Below are 20,172 nucleotides of genomic sequence, written 5' to 3' on the forward strand. Positions count from 1 at the left end.
GATTTCTCCCTGTGTCCAGAAGTTATGGCCATAACAAATTTGGCAACCATGAAGGGACTTGACGAACTCTAAGACGGGGACATGGGACCGCGGATACTTTCAGAGTGTACACGAACAAAAGGTGAGCAGAGCCGTTTTAATAAAAATCTGTTGAGGTAGTCTATAGGAACCTTTGCCGAAAGTGTTCACAGACCGCATGGTCCCTGAAGGCTTCATCTGGTCACGGGGAGAGACCGCAGAGTAACCTGAAGCTGGAAAAGTGCATTCTCCTGAAATTTGAGGTAAATCGGGAAGGTACGGGAAGACAGTTACAAACTGAATATGAATACTAGTATGTGATGTTTAATTTGGTAATCTAAACAAGGTGGTTTGGTGAGTAGTAGCTCTGCATGGTGATATTTGAGTGAGTGGTAACTCTGAATAGTGCAGTTCAGGCGAGATAACAGAGCCTTGAGTGAGCTACGGCGGACTGAGATCGCGAAGCGAGGTCTCTTGGGGTCTTGCATTTGCGTCTTGGGTCTAGTAAACTAAAGGCTCAAATATACGGGAGGGAATAAATTGAATAGTTCCAGAGGGTTTTGGCTAGAGTTCGCGCCGTTACCACTCTGTGTAGTTGACCAGCTGGGCTGGCCTATTAGGTGGGCCTTGTGAGAACTCTGCCCCACGGGACATAATGATACGAGCTTAAACAGCCGAAAAGAACGGGGTCACGCTTTCGTTAGCCATTAGCTCCGCTGGAAGGAGGCAGGCTGTAACAAAGCACTGGTTTTGACTTGAGTTCACGGGGAAATAATCTGGGGTGGGTAGACAAGAAAGAAGGGGAACATAGTACATTGTATTAACGGTGTATTTTGCGATGAATGATTGTTGCAGTGCTGAAAGTTATGTTGTAAGACAGGGTAACGTATGGTGTGAATGAATTGTTTGAAGCCGGGAGCTAAAGGCCTGCTCCGGTGCTTACTTTAGAAAGTTTAGATAGTTAGATAAAAGAGGAGATTATAGAAAAATAACCGGTACGTTGGTGGAAGACCAAGGCTCGGTCTAGTTAAATAAAAAGTGTGTGGATGTGGATTGATATTGCATTAAGATTTCAGTTGATAGTGTGGTCAACTTGATGAGGTTGGCCTAGCTTCGTCTGTTAGCTTAGCTGCTTTGTTAGCTACAAAGCTCATGTGGTAAGCACACGTTCTCCGCCAACTAGCGGACAGGAGCAGTAATTGCTTGATAATTACAGAAAACTCCTTTACCTAGAGTCCCGGAGGTGTAAATACTTTAGTTAATTTCCATTAACAGTTTTAGTTTTGATTCAACACTTTTGGTTTCCATTAATAGTTTTATTTTTAATTCGACATTTTAATATTGTTAGTTTGTTTCGTTTTTTGTATCAACATGGGATTTAAGAGTGGACTAAATTGGGGTTCCTTGAAAAAGGCAGTTTTTGCCTCCAAAAATGTGATCAACTTGGAGTGTGCTTGGAGCAGAGAAAGAGGTGAAGCCGATACAAATAAATTGATGTCCAAGAGGGAAAGAAAAGAAATGCAACTGTTTAAAATAGACTGGAAAGCATATGTGGAGAGAGAGGAATGCAGGGGTGACACACACACACACACACACACACACACACACACACACACACACACACACACGCTGCTCGCAGCAGCAGAAAGGGGGGGGGGTCACACACACACAGAAATCTAGGACTTGGATTGTAAATTTTTATCTCTACATGAGACAATGTTGTACAGATGTATTCTAACATTTACTGCTGAATTCTGGGTAGTTTTTGTTTTGTTTTGTTTGTTTTTAGTCGAGGTACATTGTCGAGTGGATCCAGATCTGGGGACTCCGCTTCGCTGCCCTATGCTCCCCAGGAACAGACAACATGACCGACACCCACCACTCAACATGCCGAGGATGAAGAAGACGAACGAGACACATCAGAGTCTACAGAGTCAGCCCTGACTGAAGGGTTTCCGCCATCCATGAGCCTGAAAAACGTCATGCAAGGGAATTGTGTGACATGGACAGAGAAGTTTCGTCAGCACAGATCCAAGAATGCCCAGCGGACAAGGTATCAGGCCATGAGAGGAAGCTGAAAGACGGGGCTGAGACTTTGAGACACACCAACTGAAGACTTTGTGTGCCATAAATGTGGCAGCTTGAACATTAAAGAAGAGGCTGCTCATTCTCCATGAACAAGGAGTGGGGGAAGGTCTCGACAATCAGCCATCAGACTGGGGGGTGCAACAGGCAGCAGAGTGGACCCTAGTTTTGGGTCAACGACGCGTACACAATACAACACAGAGGGTGAGTTAACTTTAGATAACAAACTTGTATATTTAATACACAGGTTAGAAACTAGACAAACACCACTCACACCCATATAGCACATGTATTCGAATGAAATTGAAGGATTTAGAAAGTTAGAGTTTATTGGACAGAAAATACTGCTGATGTCTCCGTTTCTCTGTCCCAACACAATCTGAGTTGTAAAAGGAGATTCCACATGTGTTCTGGTACGAGGACCAGGAATGGTGTGGAAGGACATGTCTGACTGGCAGCAAGTCAGACTCAATTCACTGACTTCAGAAACACCGAGGATCCTGGCAGCAGAGCTGGTTACACCCACTGAGACAGCGGCTGCGTTGACCCCCCTACCCCCAAACCACTCCACAACCTCCAACCGGAAAGGACAAAGGCACTGGCAAGCTGAGCGGTGTCATGGACAGTTCTCCTCACCACCCACACGAGAACGAGCTACCTGAACACTGAGTCACTGCACTCACAGACTCACCTGAACTTTTTGACAGTGATACACACTTACATGAGTGAAGAACAAATTCACCACCATTGGACGACGATGAAACACCCAGAACTATGTGACCTTAGAGGCACAATGTGTTGTCTACTGTTTTTAGCATGTAAATTGTAACACCTATTCTGCTTACACATCATGATGACACCTATGTGTAAAGAATAATCCTTTTGCCTCCACAGCTTGTACTTACTTTAGTAATGCTACACGAGAACTGTTAAAAATGCTTCTAAATTTTTTAGAAATATACAGGGCAACCAGTTATGAGTAGATGATGTATTGATGGATACAACTGTTTAATGTACTCACTCTGAAGAGTGAGTAAGGGGGGAATTGTGAGGAACTTACATTTTAAAGCACTCCTAACTATGGATATAATGTGATACAGTGTATTTACTTGTAGGAGTCTGGTCATTTCATGCATTAAGTGTCTGAGAGAGGGGGTTTGAGGAATGTGCTGGAGCGGGGGTTGTGTGAAAGTGGCTGGGAGAGGTGTGAAGTTTAGGACAATGGGGCATAGGCCCAGGTGGGGCTTGTTGGACTTCAGCCAATCAGTGAGCTGATCGATGAGGTGAGGAATGTAACTCTGGGGGGGACAAAGGGTTTGAAGCGCTGGGGGATTTCAGATCTTCTGCTGGCCACCGAGGAGGCAAACCAGCCTCATGGGTGGCTCGGATTGGATCTCACTTTCATTTTATATATGAGTTTGTTTTGTTAATAATTGTGTGATTCGGTTTGTAACTGTTTGTATCTGTTTTTATGCTTCTTGGATAATAAATCCATTTGATTTTTACTTTCACCTGCTGTTGTGTTTTGGAGGCGATTGAGAGCACATAGCTGCAAGGGGGGGGGGGATTTCTCCCTGTGTCCAGAAGTTATGGCCATAACAAATTGTCTTTATATTCATGTGAGATAGCTCATCGATGATCACCCTGAAACAGTCTAATCTAAACTCTCACAGTAGCAGCATATTCCTCATTAGGAAAACACAGGAAAACTATGAAAACTAGTCATTATGCACGTAACTCATGAAAACTAACCCAGTGACCTCGTCTGCTCTATGTGTGAATAGATTTTGATAGAACTTTATTGACTCACTGGAACAGGACGTTTGTCTTAAGGGAATTTTATAACAAGCCTCCCTTTTATCCTGGCACAGACTGATAATGCACAGTGCAATAATTAATGTTTCCCAGTCATGTTAAATAAATGACAGAGCGACTGGAGGATTGAGGTTGTGTGTGTGTGTGTGTGTGTGTGTGTGTGTCTGTGTGTGTGTGTGTGTGTGTGTGTGTGTGTTTGCAGCTACTCACACAGCAGTCGGTCCAATAGATGTGGAGGAAGGGGAAGGTGAGGAGAGCCTTGTTGCCCTCCTTGGGGAGGAGCTCCTCTTTAAACTGGACGAAATTAGCTTCAAGGTGGATCATTTTTGGTGCGCGGCCGTACGTCCTGCATAGAACAGAAAGCAGAGTCTTACATAGTCAATATACAGTTGTGTGAAAAGGTGTTTGCCCCCTTCCTGATTTCTTATTTTAACAAAGATAACACAAGTAAACACAAAATGCAGTTTTTAAATGAAGGTTTTTATTATTAAGGGGGAAAAAAATTCCAAACCTACATGGCCCTGTGTGAAAAAGTGATTGCCCCCCCCCTGTTAAAACATAAATTAACTGTGGTTTATCACATCTTTGGAAAGCTGAGTTCAATTTCTCTAGCCACACCCAGGCCTGATTACTGCCACACCTGTTCTCAATCAAGAAATCACTTAAATAGGACCTGCCTGACAAAGTGAGGTAGACCAAAAGATCCTCAAAAGCTAGACATCATGCTGCGATCCAAAGAAATTCAGGAACAAATGAGAAACAAAGTAATTGAGATCTATCAGTCTGTAAAAGGTTACAAAGCCATTTCTAAAGCTTTGGGACTCCAGCGAACCACAGTGAGAGCCATTATCCACAAATGGCGAAAACATGGAACAGTGGTGAACCTTCCCAGGAGTGGCCGGCCGACCAAAATTACCCCAAGAGCGCAGCGACGACTCATCCAAGAGGTCACAAAAGACCCCAGAACAACATCCAAAGAACTGCAGGCCTCACTTGCCTCAATTAAGGTCAGTGTTCATGACTCCACCATAAGAAAGAGACTGGGCAAAAATGGCCTGCATGGCAGAGTTCCAAGACGAAAACCACTGCTGAGCAAAAAGAACATAAAGGCTCGTCTCAGTTTTGCCAGAAAACATCTTGATGATCCCCAAGACTTTTGGGAAAATACTCTGTGGACTGACGAGACAAAAGTTGAACTTTTTGGAAGGTGTATGTCCCATTACATCTGGCATAAAAGTAACACGGCATTTCAGAAAAGGAACATCATACCAACAGTAAAATATGGTGGTGGTAGTGTGATGGTCTGGGGGTGTTTTGCTGCTTCAGGACCTGGAAGACTTGCTGTGGTAAATGGAACCATGAATTCTGCTGTCTACCAAAAAATCCTGAAGGAGAATGTCCGGCCATCTGTTCGTGACCTCAAGCACTTGGGTTCTGCAGTAGGACAATGATCCAAAACACACCATCAAGTCCACCTCTGAATGGCTTAAGGAAAACAAAATGAAGACTTTGGAGTGGCCTAGTCAAAGTCCCGACCTGAATCCGATTGAGATGCTGTGGCATGACCTTAAAAAGGCGCTTCATGCTCGAAAACCCTCCAATGTGGCTGAATTACAACAATTCTGCAAAGATGAGTGGGCCAAAATTCCTCTACAGCGCTGTAAAAGACTCATTGCTGGTTATCGCAAACGCTTGATTGCAGTTGTTGCTGCTAAGGGTGGCCCAACCAGTTATTAGGTTTAGGGGCAATCACTTTTTCACACAGGGCCATGTAGGTTTGGATTTTTTTTCCCCCTTAATAATAAAAACCTTCATTTAAAAACTGCATTTTGTGTTTACTTGTGTTATCTTTGTCTAATATTTAAATTTGTTTGATGATCTGAAACATTTAAGTGTGACAAACATGCAAAAAAATAAGAAATCAGGAAGGGGGCAAACACTTTTTCACACAACTGTATATGTTCTTTTACGATGATGCGTATCATTTTTACTGCCTCAGGACAAAATATGGCCGTGTGTCTCTGGAACACTGACTCCTACATGTGTTGCTGGATCGGCAGCTTTCTCACAAGCTTAGTTTAAAAGTGTTTGAAAGGAAATTGCAGTTTATTGTCATCGTTTTGACTAATAGCTTTTATTTTAAAACAAACAAAACAATAATCACAAAACAAACACCACCAAAGTAACATTGAAACAGACCAAAATACAAACTCAAATTCATACATCCGAACAAACACAGCATACATCAGCAGACCTAACCACCTAAATAGATAAATAAAATGTAAGGATAATCTTTTTATAAATACTTCCTACTTCTTGCATACCAATTCATTTCATTATTGTATTATTAGGGTCCAAGCAACCGACATCGGGCCAGCGAAGGCCCTATTGAAATTGTACCCGTTTAGGTAAACGCGCATGGTTGGAGGACTTGCCATGCATGAAAACTCACCAAATTTTGGGGACTTGTCAGGCCTGGTGAAAATAGCCATCTGAAAAAGAATGCATCTTTCTGTGTAAAGAAATGGCTCTCTAGCGCCCCCTACAAGTCGGACCGGCGACGCCCCTCGGCCAGTATGTCCGATTGACTTGAAATTTGACACACATGTCCATTTGAGCTAGAGCTACAAAAAAGCCAATCAGACCCCTAAGCTCCGCCTACTTAGATTTTCCGCCATATTGAATTTAGTGTAAAACACATTTCTGCGAACTCCTCCTACATGCTTAGTCCCATTACTACCAAATTTGCTGTGGATCATTACTGGATCTACGTCATCAAGAGTTATCAAAAGCTTTTTGATATCTCTTTTCGTTTAGAAGATATGTACCAATAAACTTCTTAGGTGCGTGGCTTAATATCAATACATATAACTTCTCAACCGTTTGTCCTAAAATTACCAGATTTTCAGCATATGTGCACATTGCATCCTCTAACATACCCTGTGATTTATTTTGCATTCAACAACTAGGGGGTACTACAGTAAACCCTCGAAGTTGTGCTTTTTGTCACTTTTTGCAGATTTCAGCCTTCGCACTTTAACGAACTCCTCCTACAGATTTTAAGCGATCAAATTCTACTTTAGTCAGGATGCTCTTAAGACCTTTGTGATTAAGTTATCAAAATTGAGAGTTTTCATAGAAGAACCTTGACGTGGCGTGGCGGCCATTTTGCCTCATTGTTTATGAAAAAATAAGTTCTTATAAGTTGTTATAACTCCAAGGTACATTATCCAATCCGCATAAAACTTCTTATGCATGATACTACTTCAAGCCTAAACATACTTCAATTGAAAAAAATTACATAACTCATAGCGCCGCCTACTGGCTAAAGGAAATGTCATATTCTATACTTTTATTTATACCTCCTAGCCAGGTGACCTGATTAGTCTAAAATTTGGTAAGGATAGCCTTAAGACATTGATGATGCATCATCATGAATATTGTGAGTTTTTGTTGAACGCTGTTGCCGTGGCGACGCATCGTTCGCCATGAAAAAGGAAGCTGATGGTTTTGTGGGTTAGGATGCTCAAAAACTCATGGAACTTTGTACATGTGTCACAGGTCATATGAAGAAATAGTTTATACAATTTTCTTTATTGGCCGTTTTAAATTGCCTCTATAGCGCCCCCTACTATATTTCAAAAGAGCAGCCCCAGCGCTATGTTTTGGCTACATATATGAAGCTTGGTAGGCACATGTGTCCTATGGAGACTTAAAGAAAAGTCTCTTGGGACCATGCTCCAAACCCTACAGGAAGTCGGCCATTTTCAATTTTGTATGAATTTGTACAATATTTCGACGATGCAGCCCTCGCAGTACGTTTCACTATCTATATATAAAATTTTGATGTATAACATTTGGTAAACAGATGTATCACATGTAGACTTACAAAAAAGCCCTTGGAGCTCTAAGCTCTAAACCCAACCGGAAGTCAGCCATTTTGAATTTAGTGGAAAAAACACATTTTTGCGAACTCCTACACGCTGGGTCTGATTTCTACGAAATTTACTGTGGATCATCATTGGATCTAGATCATCAAAAGTTATCAAAAGCTTTTTGATATCTCTTTGCATTTACAAGATATGGATCAATACACTTCTTAGGGGCGTGGCAAAATATCAATACACATAACTTCTCAACCATTTGTTCTAAATTCCCAAAATATTCAGCATATGTGCACATCGCATCCAGTAACATACCCTGAGAATTTGTTTGCATTCGACCACTAGGGGGCACTACAGTAAACCCGCGAAGCCTACTGGCTAAAGGAAATGTCTGATGTAACTCAGCTGGACTTGTTCCAAACGGTCCCAAACTTAACATGCTTGATAACACTCTGGCCTGATGAGGTCTACAAGCAAATTTTCCCTAATACTCACAGCGCCACCTGCTGGCGAAAGGAAATCTGCGTTTTTTGACAAACACCATCCGATTTACATGACTTTTACACAATGTGGTTTACACTTGATATAGAGCTACATAATGCACGTGTTCTGTAGAGCCAGGCAGCGGATACAGGAAACATCGGTCTATTTGCAAAGCATCATTTCCAGCATCAGGCGGTCCACGCGGGATTAAAAACATCTCACTCGCGGACGCGCTGTCCGACGGTCGCGGACATTCTCGGACGCGCAGGCCAGAGTCCCGCCGGCACCCCCGACGCGCTGGAGGATGCGAGGGCCCGTTCATTGCTGCTCGGAGCTTTAATTATTATTATTATTTGAGACTGCTTTGTTAATGCAAAATAGCGCCAATGATAATATTAATATTATTATTATTATTTATAACTAGAAAATGCATTTCCTGCTGAAAATGCGTTGGAATGCTGAAAGCTGAAATGAATCTCAAAAACATTGCTGAAAATAGATATCCAATTTAAAAAAAAATTGCAAAAAGCTTAATTCAAAAAGTTGAAAGATTACAAATATGAAGTCATATGTAGCTGAAAGTATGAGAAGAAGAAGGCTTTGAAAGTTGAAGAAGTTTAACAGGATTTGAAGATTTTCTCCATAGACATCCCTTTCAAAAGAAAATTGCAAATAGTTTAATATTTCAAAGAATTTAAAGATTACAAATATGAAAATTCATTTCACCCCTCTCCTGAAAGAGCTGAACATTTTGATATTTGAACGGTTTCTGTGGCTTAAAAAATGTCAGCAGTAGTGATATTTGCAGTAGTAGTACTTGTAGAAGTATTATTATTAGTAGAAGTATTAGTAGCATTAGAATAAGTAGTAGTAGTAGCGATATTTGTAATAGTAGTAATAGAAGTTGTAGTTGTAGTAGAAGTATCATTAGTAGTAGAAGTATTAGTAATTAGAAGAAGTAGTAGTATCAGTCGTCGTAGTATTTAATATAACAGTAGTAGTAGCAGCAGTAGTAGTATTAATGGCAGTATTTGAAGTAGCACTAATAGCAGTAGTAGTAGTACTAGTAGCAGTCATACTAATAGCTGTAGTAATATTAGTACTGGTAGTAGCATGAATAGCAGTTGTAGTACAAGTAATAGTAGTAGTGGTAATAATAGCAGTGGTAGTAATAATATTGATTGTAGCAGTAATAGCAGTAGCAGTAGTAGTAACAGCAAAAGTTGTAGTATAAGTAGTAGTAGCAGCAGTAGTAGTAATACTAGAAATATTAGCAGCAGTAGTAGTAATTGTCGCAGTATTAGTAAGAGCATTAATTATTTCAACAAAAAAGCCTAATTCTGAGCTTAACATTTAAATACAGTTAATCCATGGGGCTTTTATTTTGAAAGGGTGGGGCTGGGTGGGGGAGAGGGGAGGAGGGGGGAGATGGACTTATAATGTTAGATAATCACAAACAGGTTATTAAATGTCAGGCTTCATCATAAGCATTTCATTTAGAATTCATTCTGTGGGGCTTTTATTTTGAATGGAGTGTGTGTGGGGGGGGTCCTGTAAAAAGTTGTAAGACCTGAATGACTGTATGACAGACACAGAGAGAGAGAGAGAGAGAGAGAGAGAGAGAGAGAGAGAGAGAGAGAGAGAAGTGCATGTGTGTCTGAGTCTGTGTGTTTATCAACATCACTAATTAGCTTAATCAAAAACACCTGTGTCCTTGCAGCCTTTTCATGAAGATAAAACAGGGAAACACCTCTCAAACAAATCATCAAAACTCCCATAACCGTAGCTCCTATTGCTCCGATATTAATAAATGAGAGGAAGGATGAGTTGAAGAACAGATCCTGTAAAGATTCTGTCTGTAGTGTAAAAAATGTGGCTGAACTTGCGATCTAGAAATGGAGTACCGTGTTCTGCGGAAGATGTTTTTGAAGCAAAATTTAACATTGGTCTCTATGGAGCAGAAAGTTGGTTTTCCTCTCAATTACAGGCTTCTGTGCCAAATGTGTAAATCTGTGGGATTCCACAGTCATTTGTCTACGACAAGGACAATATTAGCTACTTCTACATCGAGAAATTATGCATGAAGAGTGAAGATTGTGGACACAGTGGCAAAACACAAATGTTTTTTTCACAAGAATCTCAAGCTGCTCTTCACTCTAGCGGTGACATCACGCACTCTAAACTCCGCAATACACACCCATTATAAAGTCAGAAAAGGACATAAAAAGTCATAAAAGTTAAATTGCTGCAGTTCAAAAAGTCTAAAAGATATAAAAAAACTGAATCATGTGGCAATAGATCAGGGTTTTCTCAACATTTTAAAGTTTAAATGGTGTCTGTAGCTGAAAGTATGAGGAAGTTGAAGGATTTGAAAGCTGAAGAGGATTTGAACATTTTCTCCATAGAAACCCATTCAAAGACAAATGTGCAAAAAGCTTAATAATTCAAAAAGTTTAAAGATTATAATTATGAAAAGTCATAGCACCCCTCTCCTGAAAGAGCTGAACATTTTGATATTCGAACGGTTTCTGTAGCTTAAAAAAATTTCAGCGGTAGTGATATTTGTTGTAGTAGTGGTAGAAGTTGTAGTTGTTGTAAAAGTATTATTAGCAGTAGAAGTATTAGCAGCATTTGAATAAGTACTAGTTGTAGCAGTAGTGATATTTGTAGTAGCAGTAGTAGTAGAAGTTGTAGTCAAAGTATTAGTAGTAGTAGAAGTATTAGTAATTAGAAGAAGAAGTAGAAGAAGTAGTATCAGTAGTCATAGTAATAGCTGTAGTATTGGTCGTAGTATTTAATATAACAGTAGTAGAAGTAGTAGTAGTAGTAATAGTAATGGCAGTAGAAGAAGTAGCAGCAGTAGTAGTACTAGTAGCAGTCGTACTAATAGCTGTAGCAGTATTACTACTTTTAGTAGCATGAATAGCAGTAGTAGTAGTAGTAGCAGTTGTAGTATAAGTAATAGTGGTAGTGATAGTAATAGCAGTAGTGGTAGTAATAATATTGATGGTAGCAGTAATAGCAGTAGCAGTAGTAGTAATAGTTGCAACAGCAAAAGTTATAGTAAAAGTAGTAGAAGTAGTAGTAGCAGTAGTAGTAATACTATATTAGCAGCAGCAGTAGTAGTTGTTGCAGTATTAGTAAGAGCATTCATTTTTTTAACAAAAAAGCTTAATTTTGAGCTTGTTTAAATACAGTTAAACCATGGGGCTTTTATTTTGAAAGGGTGGGGCTGGGTGGGGGGGAGAGGAGACATAATCATAATGTTTGACACACATAAACAGAGGTTATTAAATGCCAGGCTTCATCACAAGCATTTCAGTTGGAATTCACTCTTTGGGGGTTGTATTTTGAAATGGGGTGTGTGTGTTGGGGGGGTCGTCTAAAAGTCTCCAAGACCTGAATGACTGTATGAGAGAGAGAGACACACACACAGAGAGAGAGAGACACACACACACACACACACACACACACACACACACACACACACAGAGAGAGAGAGAGAGAGGGAGGAGTGCATGTGCGTGTGCCAGTGCCTCTCTGTGTTTATCAACATCACTAATTAGCTTAATCAGAAACACCTGTGTCCTTTCAGCCTTTTCATGGAGATTAAACAGGAAAACACCTCTCAAACAAATCCTCAAAACTCCCATAACCGTAGCTCCTATTGCTCCGATATTAACAAATGAGAGGAAGGATGAGTTGAAGAACAGATCCTGTAAAAATTGTGTCTGTAGTGTAAAAAATGTGGCTGAACTGGCGATCTAGAAATGGGGTACCGTGTTCCGTGGAAGATGTTTTTGAAGCAAAATTTAACATTGGTCTCTATGGAGCAGAAAGTTGGTTTTCCTCTCAACTACAGGCTTCTGTGCCAAATATGTAAATCTGTGGGATTCCACAGTCATTTGTCAACGACAAGGACAATATTAGCTACTTTTAAATCCAGAAATGATGCATGAAGAGTGAAGATTGTGGACACAGTGGCAAAATACAAATGTTTTTTTCACAAGAATCTCAAGCTACTCTTCACTCTAGCAGTGACATCACGCACTCTAAGCTGCGCAATACACACCCATTATAAAGTCAGAAAAGGGCTGAAAAATCATAAAAGTTAAATTGCTGCGGTTCAAAAAGTGTAAAAGATATAAAAATGCTGAATAATGTGGCAATAGATCAGGGTTTTCTCAACATTTTAAAGTTGAAATGGTGTCTGTAGAAATCCCATTCAAAATAAAAATTGCAAAAAGCTTAATAATTCATAAAGCATAAGAGATAGAAATATGAAAAGTCATAGCATAAATGTCATTAAAGAGCTGAACATTTTGATAGTTGAACGGTTTCTGTAGCTTAAAATATGAAGGAGCAGAAGAGGTGGGACGGAAGAAATATAATAATAATAAAAAGAAGAATAAAGATTAGGATAACAATAGTTATTGTTGGAATGCTTAACAGCATTCCAACAATAAAGATTTGAAGAACAATAGTTGGAATGCTTAACAGCATTCCAACAATAAACCCCTGGGGTTGTTCATTCACTGATGTTGATCTCACTCTTCACAAACCAGCACCGTCTCCTTCTAAACACATCAAAACACAAGAATGTCACTTATCAAAACTCTGATACTCATCTCGGGTTTACTTCTGTGATTTCAAATTTCTTCCTGAGTAATAACCTTAAAACCTGTTACCACTCTGACGGCCCGCGGGCGGGCCGTCAGAGTGGTAACAGGTTTTAAGTGTAGATTTGTGTTATGTACACAACTGCTCTGTAAAGATGAGTATTAATGTGATATCTCATTAGAAAGCTACGGTTCTTGTAATTCGATTTATGCAAACCATTTCAAGATACAATAACAACAGCAGGTACAGTTAACGTCTCTGTCAAACAAGCACTCCAAAAATAGCCGATAAAATATCGCCGTGACTCACCGATTATGATTCATAACGTCTCCCTTGGGCATGCTAGTCCAGCAAAAACGGTCTTGCTAGGTGGCTAAGGGTCCTCTCGATCCAATCCAGTAAAAGATTTAGTCCAAAACACATTAGTACGTCCATAAAGACCCACGGGGGGCTGTTGCATCGTTTCAAATTAGCCAGCAGATATGATAACTCGCGATCATAATTCGGTCATAATTTCACTTTTCATGTCAACAGAGCGGATATTTTGATCGCAAAATGGAGGCTGCATTCCGCCGGTTAGATTGACACCTCATTTGACCCAATAGGTGCTTCTATAGCCCGGTCACATTCTGGAACAGCCAACGAGAGTCCGCTTTGAAAGACAATGCCCGCCTCTCTTCTTTGAGTAAAGCTCGAGCCAATCGCAACAGATTCCATTGAATCTCAGGCTCCATATAGCCAATGAAATTACGAAGACAAGGATATGCAGATTCAGCAGATTGCACCCTGGGAAAGTTTTCAAAACTGAAATTCAATACCGTGAGTCAAGTACCTGAGACCGATTATCAAGAGCAAAGTCTGGTTCATGAGAATTTTCAAGAATCTGTGAAAGTTGACAATGGTTAAATATGTTATAGTTAACCATACATTGATATAATAAACTATAGTTCACATTTCAGACACGTAGTTTATCGTAGTATATGCATTTTGACGTGGTGACGGCGAGCCTCCAAATGCGTTTTTACGCGGCCGCACTCTTAGTAAACCACGTATAAAATATTAATTTTCTGTCGTATTGTTATCAAATTGTAACTTCTACCAGGTACTATGACTCCATGCTACCGTACCAGTGTATTTTCCAGCTTATAAGTCCCAGCCATAGATAACTGCTGCCATCTGTTGGCCAAAACAAATCCAGGCGGAAATAAAAACCTTCTTTTTCAGTGTGTTGTAAACTCCATAGCTCAATGCCAGTAGCACTTACAGTGATTCTGACTGATTGTGAAGAAACTTCAGAGTGTTACCGTTCAATAGAGACTAAAATCATACATGTACTCCCAATGGTTCAATAAGAGCTGTCAGTTTACTTTGGGTACGCCTTGGATAGGCGTTTTAGGCAAATTTTACAGGAGTGGTAAGAGGTTTTAAATGGAATATCAATACAGATATCATAGAGGAAAGCTCAGAAAACACTTAAAAGCTGCCAGATAAGAGGGAGCATTTGGATTGCCTCTCAACATGTCGACCGTGAGCTGGCTAACAGTGCTAACGGTGCCAACGGTGCTAACAGTGCTAACGACAGTGAAAGTGCTGACAGAGCTAACAGTGCTTAACTGAGGGCGAACCAGAGGGTAAGAGACCACGCTGTTGGTCGGGACGCCGTCTATCAGCTATAACCGCCGTATGAACGCAGTGCAGAGCGGCGGTCGTGAGCTAACCAGCGGGGCACGCTCACGTGCACTAAAAGCTGGCTGGGCTATGTCAACAAAGCAAGGAGAAGCTCGGAGAACAACATACCCGAGGGACTTCATCTGACTTAAAATTCGAGGGGATTTCCCTTGTTCAGTCATCATAGAAAGCATTATAACGTCATACACAGCAGTGCATTATTGCAGTCTGGATCGAGTGACCTGCATTAACACCAACATATGTCAATAAGTCATTCAAAATCACGAGCACTGCCAGTTAAATGTCTAGTTCAATGTCTTTTGTATTTGTATTTATGCACATCTTGCACTCGCTGCTTCATATCGCATGTTTCTTGTCTTTTACTGTGAATATAATGCAATTTTTGTTTATTGTGGCTATGTAATAAATACAAAATCCATGGTGTGATGATGTTAAATGTTGGACCCCTTTACCAAAAAAAATAACAAATACAAAAAATGCAAAATCCTCCAAAACAAACCTCTTTGATACGGCGGCAACAACAATGAAAACAATAATATGTATTTCTATGTTGCATTCACCAGGGCAGCACTCACCTCCTCCACTCCATTGGCTCCCTGGGGAGTTGCTGGGCCAATGAGGTATAGAGAGACGTAAACAAGCCCTGGTCTCCAGCACCTGTGAGGAGAGGGACGACACAAAGAGCATTTCAACGTTAGGCCAGAAATGAAGAACTCAAAGAGCACGAATATTTAAATCTAATATCTGCACATTCTCAATACTCAAGGTTTCATTGTAAAGGGACACTGAGGATATTTTGGGCGAAATAGGTTTAGCACATAATAATAATCATACTAATGTAAACACAAAGAATATACCCCAAAAAACCTCAAGTGAAAAACTGGAGTACAATGTGATAATGGTGCGTAAGAATACTTAACTTACTGAAAAACTGACAACATTGAAGAACTAAATGAAGAGCAGAGGTCTATCTTTTTGCTCTCCTCACATTCCACCACTGGACTGATGTTTTCACACTCAACACAGTTAAGATCCAAAAACAGCGAGTCTGGAAATTACGAGGATAAGAAGTGTACCAGGGTGTTACGCCCCATGACTTAACCATGCCTCTTTTCTAGTAGAGAGCTCTGTTTGTCTTTCAGGTCTGCCACGCCCCCTGACAATCACTGAAGCACCCACACCTGAGAGTCCTCATTTCATCAGTGGAGCTGCATATCAACCCCCGAATCCAGTGTTTCCCGGCCCCCCTTTGTTCACTCTGGGCCTGTGGTGCTGTGGGTTTGCTGTTGCTGCTACCAAGAGCATTTGTGTTGCCATACCTGGGGTTCAAACTTAATGGAAGCTTTGTAGGGGTTCTCTGCCTTTTATTTTGTAAAGTTTCCTCCTGTTATTGTGACTAGTTAGGGAGTTCAGTATTGTGTTTGTTTGTTCATAGGCCAGCTGACCTCTTCTTTTCCAGTTAGCATGGGGGTTTTGTTTATTATGTTGGCCTTGGAGACCCTGACGGCTATGCTTCCTTATTTAGTTGGTTTGTTCCTGTTCATCTATACTGTTAATAAATGTATCTAATTGCCGCTGCCTTATCATCTTGGTGTTTGTTAAACTTTTGCCAAGGTTTTCCATCACCTTTTATGTTACTTCCAGTGTACCCCTAGGCACACTATATAGGCCGTAACACAGGGAGTGCAACTGCTTTGCAGCCTTCTCATTGGACAGCTGATGCAGTATAGTTTATCTGCTTTCAAACCACTCGACTCCAGAAAACCTCTGATAGTCTTTGTCCAAGACATTAAAACACAGATAAACACATCCAACAAGAGGTCATCTTCATTAATGAGGATGTAGTAAAAGGATGTTGAGGTTCAGCCAGGACAGTCTGATTTAACACTCTCTTCTGGAGCCCAGAGGAGTCAGCTTCAGCCTCTCTATTGGATCTACAGGAAACCTCTTTTACCACTGAGGGAGGGTTTGTCCCCTCTTTCCAAAACACAAAGATACTTTTCCTCTCAGACCGTGTTGATATTTCTACTTCTCTTGGGGATGGGCGATATGGCCAAAATCTTCTATCCCAATATAGGTAATTTCATATATCGATAAAAATATATATCACGATATGGCATGTTATGAATTGTCTATATAACCGTAACATATGGTAAATCCTATTTTTGTACACTTACATACTCGACAAATGAGAAGCAGCGAGTGCTTTTCTTTTAGTTCAGAACTTTAGTGCAAAATGAGCATAAATAGTATCAAGTGAAATTAAAGAAGAAAAAAAAATGAATGGAAATTCCTAGCTACATACCGACTATGTTTACATGCATTCAAACAAACAGAGTAATCACATTAAGACAGTAGTTTGGTTTAGATACACTGGGGTATTTACATGAAAATAATTCTTAACCATTCAGATTTTAGAAGTGTATGACTGTCATTATCAATTTAGACGACGTAATTGTGTCGCAATATATGATTTCATCAAGACAATGAACTATCACATTGAATTATCGCCCAGCCCTAACTTCTCGCTTGTGTTTTTCTTCATCAGTCTTGTAGGCAACTTTTTAATAGAAAAAGGTCATCACTTTTTTTTTTTTTTTTTTTTTTTTTTTTTTTTAAATCCTACTGTGTAACTGATTAATCACTCACTTCTAAAACAGTCACTTCTCTTTTCTGCTGATTTATTGCCTCTAAAAAGCTTAAGACATTAGCTCTATTCTGCATTTGATCCATCCATGCACATTTCATGCTTTCTGCTCTTATTGTGGTTTAGGGAGCTTCTTGTTGAAAACGTGCAGCTGACCTGACAAACACAGTTTGCCCCTTTTTCATCACCATGTCATATCACTGCACAGAGGCTGAGCCTATCCTACGTAGAAACCTGGCAACAGGAACTGCATCGGCCAGTCCTATTGGAAGGATTTTGACATTAGGGGACATTTTGGTCTTTTTCAACAGAAATCGCTGCTCACTCCAAATGAGTGCTTTTAAAGGGGACATATGCTCATTTTCAGGTTCATACTGCTATTTTGGGTTTCTAATAGAACATGTTTATATCCTCTAATGTTCACGGAACACATTATTTTTCTTATCCTGTCTGTGTTAATAGATTCCCCCTCTGTCTGACACGCTCCGATTTTGCGCCTGTCTCTTTAAGACCCTCAACTAAAAAGCCCAGTATGCTCCGAGTGGCTTGCAAGAAAAATATGGTGCAACTTTGCAAAGGTATTTCTCAAGTCATTGGTGGAGATTCTCAGATAAGGGGGGGGTCTGCATATGATAGGCTCCTTGAATCACATTTTTTCCAGATACCCAAAAATATATGCAAAAGATCGAAAAAAAGTGAGTTTTTCATGCTATGGCCCCTTTAAGTTACGTATAAGTATATTATATATGTCAATTTGGAGAGCAGTCCTTAAGTGCTGCAACAGTTTTGTTGTGGCACTGCACGCAAACACAATGCACTTTCAAAACAAAAATGTGAATATGAGATGGAAGTGCTGATGTTGGCCTAGTAGTACCTGGTCCATCCTCCAAATCCTGACTAAGTCGGTGGACCAGGCCCTCACCAGCGGTAGAATCCTCAGTTTAACAATAAAGTGACTTCAAATGGTGCCCCATTTATGAAAAGCTTATTAAAAAAAACTGTCATCCATGGTAGCTGTGTGCGTTTTCATGAACAGTGACACATAAAGTAATTGTTCCAGCTACACTGGAACTGGGCCACATGTAAAAAGCTTTTAATATGCTGACAATTTGACTGTATTATAAATCAATTACCCCTCCCCTTGCTGCCCACTATTTTTTAACACAAAACATCACCGAATGTGGAGTTTTGCAGCGCGGCGTATGACAAAACTATTGCCTCATATATTCATAAGTAGTTTGCATGTACAATCGTACTGTGGCCTTTTTCTCAAAGTCCTTTCAGTGTGATCCAGTGTGTGTTATTTAGTAAATGCGTCCGTGTGCGTTAAGTTTATGTTACAGGCTAAATCTTTCCAGTGTGTTAAAGCTCCAGCATCGCCCGAACAAAAGTGAACTTTAAATGTCCACAAAGGTTATCAAAAACTCTTATCAAATACAAGCCTGCAACGCAAACACCAATCCCTGTGAGCACGGGCAAGTCCATCTTACACAAAGTGTCAACAGTGAAAGGACAACACTGCTCATCTGGCAGGGGAACACCAGCAAAAGCAGACAGAGCAAAACGAGTTACACATTTAAAAGCTTAGATCCAAGTCTTTTATTCATAAGTCTATAAATCTATGGGGGGGTTATTTTTTGGGGGGGGGATAAACCACACTTCATCCGAGTGAAACGTACAGTCCGAAGGTGATTTAAATCAATGATTGATGAGAACATAATACATTTCTTAGATATTTTGACATGCAAAGTGTCCAGTATTTATCAGTTTTACACAAATTCTTCCAACAATTACCAGCGACTCTCAGAAATAAGCCACTGTTTGAAAATCCTTACAGATTTATGTTTATTATTATTATTATTATTATTCTGCATTATTGTACACTGTGGCTCCAGACTCTTCAGGGAATATGGATGAACCTACAAACAACCTGCAGGTGGAAGTCATTATGACTAAATTGCTCATTTCTGAATCTAATCAGCAATGCAAAAACAAGCATACACCGGAGTTAGGACACTTGCTAAGCCTCAGGATGGCCAGGTTGTTACCTGGCCCGCTCAGTGCTAAAAATGGAGCAGCCTGCGTCTTGAGATGAGGCTGGCACCCACTACCAGAGTCGGCTCCTAAGAATAACCCCTCCAAGAAGCTTCCATGAGATTCCAAGGGATTTATGAATGGCAAGCTGACCCCACCACCCTAAACATCATGTGGCGGCTGCTGTCGGAGCTGCTAACGGTGGAAACTGTGGCTGTCCATCAGGGAACAAGGTGATATCCTTCCCAAAAACTGTAGCAACTAGCCGTGACGTTATATCGTTAGCTAGGCCTGTTAATCAATGTAGCTGCAAGCTAGCTGAGAGATATGCCGTTTCCCATGTGGACATTTATCAAAGACAATGTTCTAGTGTGCGAGTATGAAACTATTAAAGCCTTGACAAGTGGACATTCAAGCACACTTCGCAACACACACGCAGTGCCTCCAAGCTGGTTAATATGGGTACCTGCTAGCTTAGCTAAAACGAGCTACTGAACATAGCTAGCTGGCGAACTGTCAAGACCAGAACAAATAAGACTGAACGTCTTCTTTTTAATAAACACTCACATGTCACAATCGGCTTGTTTTCCATAGTATAGATGATCGGCTTTTCCTCTTGACACTCCATATGTGTTAGCGGTAGTACTCCATGAAAATTATATACAAACCGAGCTTTATTATTAGTAAGTGCTTATCTATGCAGTTGTGTTGACTCGATGGGGCCTGTGTCCCCGCTGCACTTCCGGGAAGTACGTAAACTCTCCGTCATTAAAGGAGCGACCTGTGCTTTTTATGACACCCATTACAGGTGTTTTGAGAAGTAGAAATAGCAATACCACATTACAAAAGTTCTCAGTCACAGTAAGTTAAGTTAATGTACAAGTATTAACTGTAAAA

At 40.4% G+C, this 20,172-nt stretch overlaps 1 protein-coding gene across 1 annotated transcript in view; it reads right to left on the bottom strand.

The window, feature by feature from the left end:
* trappc10 (trafficking protein particle complex subunit 10) overlaps window positions 1-20,014 on the bottom strand; it is a 31,386-nt gene extending 11,372 nt beyond the window's left edge. Inside the window, exons 1-3 of the mRNA XM_031870133.1 lie at window positions 19,843-20,014; window positions 15,170-15,251; window positions 4,129-4,264 (exon numbers count right to left, since the gene is read on the bottom strand). Of these exons, the coding sequence (XP_031725993.1) occupies window positions 4,129-4,264; window positions 15,170-15,251; window positions 19,843-19,903 (279 nt within the window). The 5' untranslated portion in view covers window positions 19,904-20,014. The remainder of the gene's footprint in view (window positions 1-4,128; window positions 4,265-15,169; window positions 15,252-19,842) is intronic.
* Between the last annotated feature and the right edge of the window lie 158 nt (window positions 20,015-20,172).

Source organism: Anarrhichthys ocellatus, unplaced genomic scaffold (assembly GCF_004355925.1).
Source record: "Anarrhichthys ocellatus isolate YVR2014 unplaced genomic scaffold, GSC_Weel_1.0 scaffold51, whole genome shotgun sequence".
Taxonomy (NCBI): Eukaryota; Metazoa; Chordata; class Actinopteri; order Perciformes; family Anarhichadidae; genus Anarrhichthys; species Anarrhichthys ocellatus.